The sequence below is a fragment of the Gorilla gorilla genome, chromosome 1, assembly GCF_029281585.2.
Source record: "Gorilla gorilla gorilla isolate KB3781 chromosome 1, NHGRI_mGorGor1-v2.1_pri, whole genome shotgun sequence".
In the NCBI taxonomy this organism is placed as follows: domain Eukaryota; kingdom Metazoa; phylum Chordata; class Mammalia; order Primates; family Hominidae; genus Gorilla; species Gorilla gorilla.
In genome coordinates, this window is record NC_073224.2 from 206,324,201 (window position 1) to 206,337,839 (window position 13,639).

General features: G+C 45.8%; 1 protein-coding gene across 2 annotated transcripts in view; it reads left to right on the top strand.

Moving 5' to 3' along the window:
- The window catches only part of CSMD2 (CUB and Sushi multiple domains 2), a 647,961-nt gene that overhangs the window by 527,605 nt on the left and 106,717 nt on the right, over nt 1-13,639 (top strand). For both annotated transcript variants that reach the window (XM_055391224.2, XM_063700513.1), the window contains 6 exons: nt 1,245-1,358; nt 8,195-8,290; nt 9,521-9,724; nt 10,132-10,256; nt 11,325-11,421; nt 12,520-12,624. In XM_055391224.2, coding sequence (XP_055247199.1) covers nt 1,245-1,358; nt 8,195-8,290; nt 9,521-9,724; nt 10,132-10,256; nt 11,325-11,421; nt 12,520-12,624 — 741 coding nt within the window. The remainder of the gene's footprint in view (nt 1-1,244; nt 1,359-8,194; nt 8,291-9,520; nt 9,725-10,131; nt 10,257-11,324; nt 11,422-12,519; nt 12,625-13,639) is intronic.

Consider the following 13,639-nt stretch of genomic DNA (forward strand, 5'->3'; position numbering starts at 1 on the left):
TTCTGGTGTCCCATCTGAGAACCAAAGCCTGGTCCAGAAGCTATAGGTAGGACAAGCAAGAAAAAAGTGAAAAGCAGACCAGTGCCCTGGGAAGACAGAGAAACTTCCAGATTCCAAGAGATGTGGGCAGAAAAACCAACCCAGGCTCATTACCTGGTTGGCAGTGGGGACATTCAAGAGTCCTGCCAGCCTTGGAGGCATTCAGAAAGATGAAGGGCAACCAGGTGACCAGGCTGGCTTCTTTCTTCCTGGATCTCCTCTTTGTAGGAGGACTAACAACCATATCTAAACACAATTGATGTTGGATGTGGCAAAGGACATCAACATGTCCCGACCACCCAGGGGAGGAGCAGGACGGAGGGAGCAGCCTGCAGAGAGCCAGCTCCTTATTCCCCAAGACAGGATGGGCAAGCACAGAGCAAGGCCTGATGCTTGAGGCGTTCACCAAACATTTAGTAAGCACCCATTGGGGGCCATGCACTTCACTGGGTCCTGGAGTTGCAGAGATGAGAGAGACATGTTCTCTGTCCTCTATAAATTCCCAGTCTCATCTCTACCCATAGCTCCAGCCATCAGCACACCCACCCCTGCCCCAGAACCAGGACACCTATGTACATGTACACACACTCCCCAATATACTGAGGTGGCAGGGGCCTCAGACCTGCAGGATCGCAGTTAGAAAAGTCCTGAAAGGCTGTCCAATCTGATCTGCTACCCAGAGCAGAATCCTTGATAGGTGGGCATGCAGTTTGTGCTTGGATCCCTCCAGTGATAAGGAGCTCACAGCACTGACTACAGAGCTCTGTATACAGTTTTCAACTCAATGACACTGACTAACTGACGTTGGGACGCCTGAATGTGGGGTCCTGACATCGCATGGAGAATGAGGGATGGTACCCAAAACCCTCTGATGGCCTCCAGATAGCTGCTGCAGCTGCTATCTGGGAAAGAAACAAAGTTGGCTCCGTTTTGCCTCTACCCGCCTGACCTTTGGGTGCAGCCCTCCATGTTGTCTTGACCCTTGGGAAGGCCAGCCCGGCCTTCCCAGCTCCCCGCCTCCCCGTGCCGGGTGTCTGGCCACTGCCAGACTGTGCCACTGCACTAACCAGTGCAGCAAACCACAGCCCAGGAACCAACAACTTCCCCAGGGCTGCCCTCCTCCTGGCTTGGGCCCCTAGACCCCTAGATCCCCTCTCCTGCCCCCAGCGTGCCTGCCCAGTCCCCACACTGTGTCTCCTCCACAGTGGTGTTTGGCCAGTTCGCCTTCTTTCACACGGCCCTCAACGACGTGGTGGAGGTTCACGACGGCCACAGCCAGCACTCGCGGCTCCTCAGCTCCCTCTCGGGCTCCCATACAGGTATCCGGGGCTCGGCCAGGGTGGGGATGGTTGTGGGCCGGGGGCATCACGTCCGGCTAAAGGAAGGAGGCTCTAGAAGCACCCCATGGCCGCAGGTGGAACCCTACGGCTCTGCGTGCCTGTCGTGCTCTGGTGCTTGTCTACAACGCAGCAGCCAGCTCCTGAGAGCTCCAACTAGCGGGGCCTTCAGCAGCTGCCCTCACCCAGGCTGTGTCTACACCGCCCCCTTGTGGTGTAGCCTTCTCCTGTTGGTTCGTATTCAGATGCAAATTTTTTTCTTACTATAAATGTATTGCATTTTCATTATAGAAAACTTAGTGACAAAACAAAATAATTGCATACAGAATCAAAATAAAGACTACCCCGAAAGAGCCACTGACAAGATGTAGTGGATTTCCTTCCAGTCTTTGTATCTACTTCGACGTTTACATATTTTATTCAACAAACCAATATACATGTTTTATTGAAATATTCGCTACGAGCTTTTCTCTGTCATTTTTTTCTTCTAGGCTAGGATTTTTAAGTGCCACATAGTAGTCTCTCATATAGTTAGTTAAAATTTATGTAACGAACTCCCTATTATTGAACATTTAGATTGTAATGTTTTGTGCTTATGAATAGTAATGCAATGTATTGTACATACATCTTTATATACATTTCTGTTACTTTAGAATATCTAGAAGTGGAATTGTCAAGTTAAAGCATATGTGAGATCTTTAAGGCTTTTTATGCAGATTATCAAATATCCCTCTAGAAAGATCTTGTCAGTTTGATCACCAACGAGAAAGAGGGCATGTTTTATTCTCACAAAAACCAGGTAATTAAAAAAACAAAAGCGTCATCAGTTTGAAAAGTGAAAATGGTATCTCATTTTCTAATTTGCCTTGTTTTATTACTAGTTAGGTTAAGTTTTTATAATGTGTTTATTGACCTGTGCATTTTTTATTTGTGAATTTATTGTGAATTTGTGTCGATTTTTCTACAAGCACTTATTTTCTTATTTATTGAGTAGAGCTCCATATTTTATAAGCTACATAAATATATATAATATGCTATAAAAAGCCCTCCTCTCCAGCTTGTCTTTTGCTATATAATTTTCTTCAGGGTGCTTTAATGTCAGAATATGTAAATTTCCCATGCTATGAAGTCTATCAATGTTTTCTTATGTAGTTTTCTCCTTTGCTTTTATGCTGGTCAAATAAATATTCCTCTGTGTTTTCTTTCACTTCTTAGTTTCATCACACTGCTTTAATACCTTTGGAATTTATTTTGATTTATTATTTGATATAGGGAATCTAACCATATTCTTTCAAATATAGTTAATCAGTTGTCCTAGCAGAATTTTCAAAATGCCAAATTTACATATACTAAATTTTTATGAAGGGTCTGTTCTTAGACTTTTTATCCATTTCTTCCGAGTGTCTATTTGTTCCTTTTTTAGTTTTAATTATTATAACACTATAATAGTGTTTACTATATGATAATTTTAAATACATGGTACTATAAGTCCCCAGAGCCATTCTTTGTTTTGAATTCTTATTGGCTGTTGTTGCTTACTTTTGCCTCCAAATTATATTTAGAAATATTTTGTTAAGTTTAAAACATTGCATCAAAATCTTGACTTGGATTTAATAAAAACTTACACGTTAAATTAGGGTGAACTCACGTTTATATTAACTCTTCTTCCCATCCAGGAATACAATATGTCTCTCCATTTGTTTATCTTCTGTAGCCCTTGGGAGGGTGCTATAATTTTTATTTAGGCAGTATTCATTTTTTGTTAACCTTATTCCCAGATATTTCATGGAGATTTTTGTTGCTGTTGTAAATGGGTCTTTTTTCCCCCGTTATGTTTTCTAGCTGGTCTTTACTAGTATATTCAAAGACTGTTGTTTTTGGCATATTTGCTTTGTAAAGTCATTGGACTCTTCATAATACTGCTTACACTGCCAACTAATTCTCCTGGCTCCTCTAGGCAAGAAGTAATATCATCTGCAAATAAATTTGTCTCATTATTTTATCTCCTCCTTTTCAGTGGCTTTTCTTTTATTTTCTTCCATGGTTATTGGTCTATTCAGGTATATTACTCTAATATCAATGTTGATATTTTAGCTTTTAGAAAAAAATCCATTTCATCATTTCATTTACATGTACTACCACAATGTATATAATGTACTATGGTGATGTTTACCCTGCTTTGTATTAGTGGTGATAGTCCTGCCTTTGTTATCCTGCATCGTGCATTCATCATCCCCTTTTTACTCGGCTGTACCAGGTGTTTTGTGTTTTTGTGGGTTTTTTTAAATTTTTATTGCTGCAATTTATCAGTTATTCTTCAGAGTTCGTTGTTGCTATTTTTTTATTAATCTCTGCCTTTATTTCATCGTTTCCTTCCTCATATTTTTCTTCTGATTATTTTGTTCTTGTTCTAACATCTTGAATTGAGAGCTCTGTTCATTATTTTCTCTGTGTAATAAAGAACATGTTTACAGCGATGTATTCACCTCCAAGTATAGTTTTGGCTTCATGCCATAAATTTTGATATGTACTATGTTCATCATCATTACTTTTTAGATAGCTTATCATGGTGTTGTTTACTCTTTTTGCCCAAGTGTTGGCTAAGAATGTCTTTTCTTTTCCCCTAAGAATATGGATTTTGTTCTTGTTGCATTAAACTTTTGTGTTAATTTATATTTTTATTTCCATGTAGTGAAAGAATGTGGCCTGTACCGTTTCTTCTTTGGGGATTAATTGAAGTCCTTTCAGTAGCCAAGGATCTTTTTTTTAGTTTTCTAAATATTTAAGAAGGATGTGTGTTCTCTGTAAGGTAGAGAAGCAAGACGAATGAGCTCAGGCTCTACAATCACACTCTTTTCTTAGCTCTCCTATTTGTTTTCTAGGTGACTTAGGGCACAATACTTGACCTCTCTGAGCTTCAGTTTTCTCCTCTGTAAAATGCAAAGAAAAAGAGTCCTACCTCCTAAAGTTAGTGTTAGGAGTAAATGAGTTTTGTAATTGCCATTAAATCAATCTTACTCAATTTTGTTATTCAAATCTATTGTACCAGTGATTCTAAACCAAATGAATTTTTTGTAACCACCACCTCACATATACACACCCAACCAAGAGTGTAAATCAGGAACTCCTGGAGTAGGATGCCTTTTCAAAACAGATAGATAGATAATGTATAGCTATAGATTTAGGGTTATAGTAAGGATTTTCAAGTAAAGAGCTATAGAGAGGTCTACATTTAAGACCTATAGATGTAAATATGGATGTAGATATAGGTGTATAGGACCAATAGAAACAGGAAGTAAGGAAGGAAGGAAGCAAGGAAGGAAGGAAGGAAGAAGATGGGGGAGGAAGATGAGAGAGTGAGAGAGAAAGAGAGAAAGATGTAGAAGACCTGTAGATATCAAACTCCTGACCTCAAGTGATTCTCCTGCCTCAGCCTCCCAAAGTGCTGGGATTACAGTGAAACCCCATCGCTACTAAAAATACAAAAATTCACTGGGCATGGTGGTGGGTGCCTGTAATCCCAGCCACTCGGGAGGCTGAGGCAGGAGAATCATTTGAACCCGGGAGGCGGAGGTAGCAGTGAGCCAAGATCGCGCCATTGCACTCCAGCCTGGGCGACAGAGAGAGACTCCGTCTCAAAAGAAAAAAAAAAAACCTGTAGATATCAATATCAGTATATTCAGAGAGTCCCTTATTCCTCATCTGGAGAAACACTGATAACGAGCCATTGGTACTGATGGGAGTGCACTATGTCCCTGTCCCTGAGTTGTGTTGGGGGAGAAAAAGCTTAAGGACTGCTACTCAACAGTCTTCATTTTGTTTTTCTATTTGATGTATCAATGATTGTGAATGTTGCATGAAAGTATTTCCCATTACAATTATGATATTTTGTTGTCCCCTTGTATATCTAGCAATTTTTGCATCTGTTTTCCTGACATATCTTCTCTCATTTTCTCCAAGTCTTTCTCTTTTAAGAGGAAGTTGACTCATTTATTTTACAAGTGAATTATTTGGTCTGATATCTGTCATCTTGTATTGTTCTTTCTGCACTTTTGTGTTGTTTTGATTTTGCTTCCTCGCTTTTCCATATATACCTGACCCATCTCTAATTTTCAAGTTTTTCTTGATATATTTGGACTTTTATATTAATGTTATAGTAGTTTTTTTTAATTGTGGACTTCTTCCCCAAGAGCAAATTTTTGAATTTGCATTTGCATTTTGTTTTGTTAGCTCATTGACAATAGTTATTATACTTTTCTGGTTGTATTTATCCCTGCTGATGTCTGAATTCCCTACTTTAGTTTTGGGTGTTTTTTTTTTTTTCAGTAGGGCTTATAACTGCAGTACTTTCTGTACCATGCATATATGAGAATGCTTTCCTTTTGACATGGGATATAAATGACAACTTGATTGTAAATCAAATTACGGGTCAAACTTTATCTTTCAAAACTGCAGTAATTATTCCACTCTATTCCAACATTTACTGTTACAGACAAATTGGGGTCCAACGTGATTCTTTGTCCTTGTAAGTAACCTGTGCTTTTCTGTCTATATGATTTTCTTTTTTTGTTGTTGTTAATTAAAAAGCCCACTGGGAGGTGTTGTGGTGGAGGTCTCTTCTCACTAATTCTACCTTGCACTTGGCAAATATTTCAATCTGTACCTCACATCTTAGGAAAAGTGTCTTCTTTCTTAAATGATTTATTTTATTTTATTTTATTTTTTTTTGAGACAGAGTCTCACTCTGTCACCCAGGCTGGAGTGTAGTGGTGCAATCTCAGCTCACTGCAACCTCTGCCTCCCAGGCTCAAGAGATTCTCCTGCCTCAGCCTTCCGAGTAGCTGAGACTCCAGGTGTGCTCCACCATACCCGGCTAATTTTTGTATGTTTAGTAGAGATGGATTTTCACCATGTTGGTCAGGCTGGTCACAAACTCCTGACCTCAGGTGATCCGCCCGCCTCAGCCTCCCAAAGTGTTGGGATCACAGATGTGAGCTACTTCACCCTGCCTTAAATGATTTTTTTTCTCCTTCAATTTCTCTGTCTTCTCTTTCTGGAATTCCTGATACATGCATATGGATTTTTTTTTCATCTTTCATGTCACTTGTCATTTCTCTCGTTATTTTAATCTCTTTATCCTTTTTCTGTGGATTCTGAGAGAATTTCCCAAATTTCATCTCCGCTTCACTGTTCAGTTTTTGTGGAATCCAGCTGCTTGCACTAGCATTTCTCATCTCTTTGCAGCCTTTATTGATCTCAGATCCTTCTTCCTCTGACTTCACAGATGCAATGCTAGATTTAGTCTCATGACAACCACGACTGAACATCTGCTGAGAGTTTTGCCTGTTCTTTGTTGTGGTTCACATAAAGTATTTGCTTTGACTTCTCAGAGTGATCTCCTTCCTCAAAACTTTAACATTTTTTCTTATGTCCAGTGATTTTACTATTTGCTCTCCCTTGAAGATGGAGGCCCGTGTGCCTTCATGGCTGCAGTTGACATGGGTTCTGTGAGAGCTCACTAGGGTCGTTATCCACATCTGTCAGGCCAAATAGAAAAGTTGAATTTCACTCTGCTCACATCCATCTGGAGGAGGAGTTGGAGATGGCAGTGATATCAAAGGGATGCTTTGTCTTCATGAGTTTCTTTCTGCTTTGGCAGCTACATGTTAGCTGGGGGCAATAACTGTTAGCTGGGACAATGACTCCTAGCCAGGCTCAGCCTTCTGCGTCACATATACATCTAAGCCTGCCTTCCAAAAGCTCTCTGCTCCCATGTTGGTGGCATCACATGAGCTTCCTGGAAGTGCAGGTGGACCTCCCAGTAGTTCCGTTGTGGGTCCCAACTCTAGCCCTCACTGTAGTGGAGATAGAGCCTGGTTCTCTGTAATCCCTGCTTCGTCCTGAGAATGGGGTCTGGGGTCAGCAGCGCTTCTCAGGGGTCCCTGAGGCTGCAGGGGGGCAGCAGGCAGAGTGGCCATGCTGCTGCCTCTGCCCATGTTCTCCCTGCTCTTCCCCAGAATGGTGACTACACTAATTGGCTGCAGGTCCAGTTGGTGCTGTCTCTCCCCTGGCCCATCTGTACTGCACCAAGCAGAAGATGTACCTTTGTCTTCTGCTACAAAGGCTGTCAGTCTACCCTGGTTTCCTGTGCCCATGCAGGTTCCCCCCAGTTTGTGTGTTATTGGCCGGCAATAGTACATGCTGGTTTGCCTGGGACAGTCCCACCATAACTATTGATAGCACTTTCTTTGACTCTCAAAAATGTTCTAGTATGAACAATAAATTACACCATCGCTCTGGTTATCGATCATTTCACAGGATGGTGGGAGAGTGTCTGGGAAAGACCAGTTGCTCCTAGATGATCACATCATCCTCCTTCCTAGAGGCCAATGCTATTTTTAAAAACTCAGATTGATGTCAGTTTTCCAAGTAAACCACCAGTCAGTCGGCTTGGTAACAGCTACTGTCTCCATCCCTGTCGCTCCACACATCCCTAGCAGCCTTCTCCTTTCCGGCACAGGTCATTTAATCTTTCTGGACCTCTCTTTCCTTCTTTATTAAATGAGGGTACTGAACTCTGTCATGCCAACCTCACAGTGACCACAGGTCAAGTTAAGACCGTGAATGAAAAAGCTTTCTATAAACTTTAAATTGTAAAGTGCAGTAAAAAATGTGAGATTTTATTTCAGGAAGGCCTGGAATGTGGAAGGAATTGCTGCATGGGGTACTGGCAGCCCCTCCTTCCTGGCCAGGATTTTATCTTCTGGGCCCACCTGCTGGACTCACTGTTCTCTCCTCCTTGCCCCTTATCTCGGCAGGAGAATCACTGCCCTTGGCCACCTCCAATCAAGTTCTCATTAAGTTCAGCGCCAAAGGCCTCGCACCAGCCAGAGGCTTCCACTTTGTCTACCAAGGTATGGAGGACATGGACACCGGAGGTAGGAAGGTGATCTCGGTTCTTAAGGGACTCGTGATCAAAGGGACAGGGATCTTTGACCTCTAGTCTGAATCCCTTTCTCAGGGTGTTTGGGGGCAGTTACTAGTTTGTAGGGCAATTCCCTGAAATCCAGTTAATTTTATGCATTCACTTACTCAGCAGACATTTCTTAGACAAGTTCTGTGTTTAATGAGGAAGGAAATCAGACAAAGGCAGCTAATTTTTTCCCCTTCCCCACTCCACCCATTGTCTGGCATGGTCCAGATGGCACTGAAGAGACCAGCCCAGGCATCTTACCTGGACTCCCCTGGAGCTTGGTTTTGTCTGCCAGGCACAGTAAAGGTGCGGGGAAAACATAGGCTTTGAAGTGCCGTGGACATCGATTTGAATCCCACCTCCCCACCTTCGAGCTAGGCTCCAGCTACGCCAGGCCTCAGAGCCTGTTTGCTCACCTGTAAGGAGCTGGCAATCGCACTGCCTCACTGATAGGATGCAAAGAGGCTTCGGGAAGTAGCTGGTACCAACCAGCCAGTTGGTGTTAGTTCCCTTCCTTACTGGCCCAGAAAGGTAGTTTGGAGCATCCTGGTTTTCACTCCCAGGTCCCAACCTCTGCTTGCCCAGGAGAACATCCACTTTTGTAGGGCCCAGGTTCTAAGCGTGGTCCTGTTCATTCGACTCTGCCCAGGATGAGCTGTGTTTCTCTATGCAGGAGTGATCCTACCACAGGGGAGGCCATCCCGGGCCCATCAGCCATTCTGGGCGGCAGGAGGGAGAGGAGACTGGGGTCATGGAGGGCAGGGCCCCAGGCAGGATCTTAAGGCACATGGGGAAAACAGGACAGAGGCAGGGCAAAGGCCCTGAAGGTAGAGGAGGAAGGCCCATTCTCCTTGCTAGGGAACGTGGGACCCTGATGAGTGAGGGGCGTCGTTGGGAAGGCAAAGAACAAAACTGGGCCTAAGGTCTGTGGGAGGTCCACGGCTGTACCTCCTGTGCTTTCCAGGAGCTGTGCTGTAGGGCTGTGTGTCCAACTATAATTCGGTATAACAGGCATCCTCCTAGTTAGCCCTCGAGCCCTTCCCTACGGGAGAGCATCCAGAGCCTCCCAGAGTTTCATCCAGACGGTCTTTGTTCCAGACCCGTTGTATGTCCGTCCCTGGGCCAGTTTCTGGGGGGTGAGGCCTCCCCTCAGTGCCCTTGTCCCCCACAGCGGTTCCTCGAACCAGCGCCACGCAGTGCAGCTCTGTGCCGGAACCCCGCTATGGCAAGAGGCTGGGCAGTGACTTCTCGGTGGGGGCTATCGTCCGCTTCGAATGCAACTCCGGCTATGCCCTGCAGGGGTCGCCAGAGATCGAGTGCCTCCCTGTGCCTGGGGCCTTGGCCCAATGGAATGTCTCAGCGCCCACGTGTGTGGGTGAGTAACCAGGAACCCGGCGTTGGGGGTGCGGGGGGCGGCACGTAGTCCTTTCTCTCTAGGGGAGGCAGTCAGCCCCAGTGATGCCCCACGACAAACAGCGGCCGCTTCCCACCGCATGGCTGAGGTGGGGTGTCCCAGTCAACCCCAGTCCCCGGCGCTGTGGGCTGTGTGAAGACAGCCCGTGTACGGGGGACGGGACGCACGTGGAGAGAGGAGCTGGGCCCAGGGCCCCGAAGAGAGTTGCATGGGGAGAGGCCGTGGAGAAGGCAGCACTGGGGACATTAGGGAGACACCCCCATGGGGAGGAGGACAAACAGAGGCTGGGGGCCCTGAGGGAGGAGTCAGCTTGGGAAGGCTCCCACGGGAGGCCACAAAGCCTCTGACCCGACGGCCTCTCCTCCCAGTGCCGTGTGGAGGCAACCTCACGGAGCGCAGGGGCACCATCCTGTCCCCCGGCTTCCCAGAGCCGTACCTCAACAGCCTCAACTGTGTGTGGAAGATCGTGGTCCCCGAAGGCGCTGGCATCCAGGTAGGGACAAGGAGGCGCCTCGGTCGGGCAGGTGGCCGTCTGCTCCCAGGTAACAGCTCACAGGTGACAACCACAGGTGCTGGCTGGTGCCAAGGTCTGAGTCAGGGTGAGCCAGGAAGAGACATATCAGCCCTGTACCTGCCCCTGCGGCTAAGGAGGCTCAGTCCAAGTGTGGAGATGTGGCTCCCATGCAGAAAACACAGCAGGTTCCAGGCCCCAAGAGCTTCAGGGACATGCGGTGGGAGTTGGGTAACCCAGGAAGGAGGAGAGGTGGGCATTGATTGGCCATGGCCAGGAGGGGAGGCTAAAAGAAGGAATCGGCCTGGAGCTGGAATCTGAAGTGTGGGAAGGATTCATAGAAGTTGTTTCTCAAATGGCTAAAGATTTTCTTAAGATTGTGAGGGTTAGAAGGGGAGGCAGTACTAATGAGAAGAAAGAGCAAAGCACCCAGCACAGCTGAAGCACAGAGAACCTAGGCGTTCCCTAGGTGTTCCCAGGCACACACCTAGGGAACCATGCACAGCATGAGCTGTAGAAGCTGAACTGGGGGCATAACTGGTACCCAGGGGTAAGAGCCAGGCAGAGGGAGGCCCCAGCATTGGCGTCAAGGCAGGGAAGAGGGTCAGGAGCCTGCTAGGCCAACAGAGAGGCAGCAAACTGGGAGTCCAGCAGACAGATCCGGGCAGGAGTGGGTTACGGGCTCATTGCTGCAGGACGTCTGATGCAATCAAGGCAGGAAAGTGGGGAAACCCAAGGAACATTCCAGAGATGAGGAGACAGTCAGTGAGACTGTCTTCCCACTTCCTGGAACTTCTTTTCCTCATTCTCTGCCTTGCAAAATATCCACTGTCTTCTCATCATTTTTTTCCACATCTGTCTTCCCCACTGGACAACAAGCTCCTTGGAGTCGGGGCTGCATCTTACTTTTATTGAAAAGGACTAGCACAGTGTTAGGCCCAGAGTAGATTCTCAACAAATTGAATTAACTACGGGAAGGGCAGAAAGGGAAAGCAGAGGAGGGAGGGACGCAGGCTGCCTAACCAACAATTCACTCTTCTCCCTTCCCAGATCCAAGTCGTCAGTTTTGTGACAGAGCAGAACTGGGACTCGCTGGAAGTATTTGATGGTGCAGATAACACTGTAACCATGCTGGGGAGTTTCTCAGGTAAGCTGGATTTCCAGGGGCTTCAATTTGGAGGGTAGTACTAGAGCTCATCATCATGAACATTGTTATTATCATTGTTATTATTGAGATATCACTTATATTCCATGAAATTCACCATTTTCAAGTGGACACATCAGTGGTTTTCAGGAGATTCGAAAGGTCCTACAACCATCACTACTATCTAATCCCAGAACATTTTGACCACCCCAAAATAAACCAGGTACCCATTTGCACTCCCCTCCCCAGCCCACACCGAGCCTCTAGTAACCAGTAATCTACTTTCTATCTCTCTGGATTTGCCTATTACAGGCATTTCATATAAATGGAAGTCTTCTGTGTTTGGCTTCTTTCACTTAACGTGATGTTTTCAAAGTTCCCCAGGTCACAGTATGGTTCAGCACTTCACTGTAAGGACAGAGCATATTTTGTGTGTCCGTTCATCAGTCAATGGCTTGTTTCCACTTTTGTGCCGTTATGAATAATGCTCATGCACAAGTCTTGGTGTGAACACACCTTGTCACTTCTCTTGAGTATATACCTAGGAGTGGAATTGCTGGGTCATGTGGGAACTCTATGTTTAACTTTCGGAGGAACTTCCTGTTTTCCAAAGTGGCAACACCATTTTGCCATTCTAGTAATGGACTTCTGACTGAGTGTGGTGTATAGGTGTGCCCAGTGGCCAGGGCAATTATCTGAATCTTTTAGGCCCAGAACTCTAGGTGGCCAAGAGATAAAGAGGAGTCACATGCTTCAGATAAACTGTCCACACTGCAGGACTGCCCAGAGAATAATACAGGTCAGAGTTATCCTGAAGATGGCTATGAGGAGACCCAACTCATCCCTCACCCTCCTGCGGGCACATGGCTCTGCCACTGCTCATCTTACAGGAAGCAGATTGGAGTTTCCCCTCCCTCAGCCACTAGAGACCTAGCCCTCTGAGGAGTGCTAATTTGTCATTTAGTGAGTTTCATAACTGGGGACATCTGGGGGCCTTGGGAGCAGAATGTCAGCAGGTAGCAAAATCCAGAGGAATGGGGAGGAATGCAAGGGCCTGGAGGAGCCAAACTTAAATGGTTTTCCCTGGTGTCCTTGCCCTAGGAACAACCGTGCCTGCCCTTCTGAACAGCACCTCCAACCAGCTCTACCTTCATTTCTACTCAGATATCAGCGTATCTGCAGCTGGCTTCCACTTGGAGTACAAAAGTGAGAATCCGGGGTCTTGGCTGGTACAGGGTTCAGGGTGGGACCTAACAGTTACTGAGCCCCTTCTGAGCAAGGATTAAACTGGAGCTGCATATTGTCCATCCCACTTAAGCCTTCCCACAAACCTAGGTGAAGATGCTAAAGCCCAGAGAAGGTCTGAAACCTCCTCAAGGCTGTGTTCTTGTCCAAGTGTCTGTTACTCGAAAACCTGTATGCCTGCTCAGTATCCACACCAGGAATGGGAAGGGGACTTGCATTGGCCAAGGTCCCAGTATATAATTGGGATGTAAGAAAATTGTGCTTTCCTCCCCCAGGTCTAAAACCTGGCCTTTCTAACCCCTAGTTCTATGATGCGATTATTTTTGAAGTTCCTCCTTTCATTGGCTACCTCACTCATCTTCTACCAGATTTCTCACTGCAGGCTCAAACCCTTATATCCTGGCTTCTGGCATCCCTAAGTGGTCACTACCAAATACTCTTCACAGAAAAAGATTTGTGGATGTGCCTTCTGGGGAACAAAGAAAGAGGTTTCTAGGGAAACTGCTTGCATACTGGGACTGCCTGCCCTACCCCCTTTCTCCACTGGGTACAGGAAAGAATAGGTAGGCAGCAGCATTTTTTACACTATTATTCAGCAAATATTTATTGAGCATTTACAACATGCCAGGCACTGTGCTGGGTTTTGCCACGATTGGGGAAGATTAAGATGGGTCAGTCAAAGTCCACTAGAGAGAGGTAGACACATAGACAGAAAGGTGCATGACAGCATTACAGGTGCTCTCATGGATGGCTCTAGATGGTAGAGAAGTGGTTCAAGGGAGAGAATGGTTGTGGGCGGGTGGAGATGCAAATGTTGTGAAGAAACATTGAGCACTTGCAATGTGCCCCGCCCTGTGTTAGGTCCCCACAGTATAAAGGTCAATAAGACAAGGCCCCTGCCTTCAAAAGCACAAAATCTAGAAGGAGAGATGGACATGGACACAGTCATTTTAATGAAACCTAAGAAAGTGCAGAG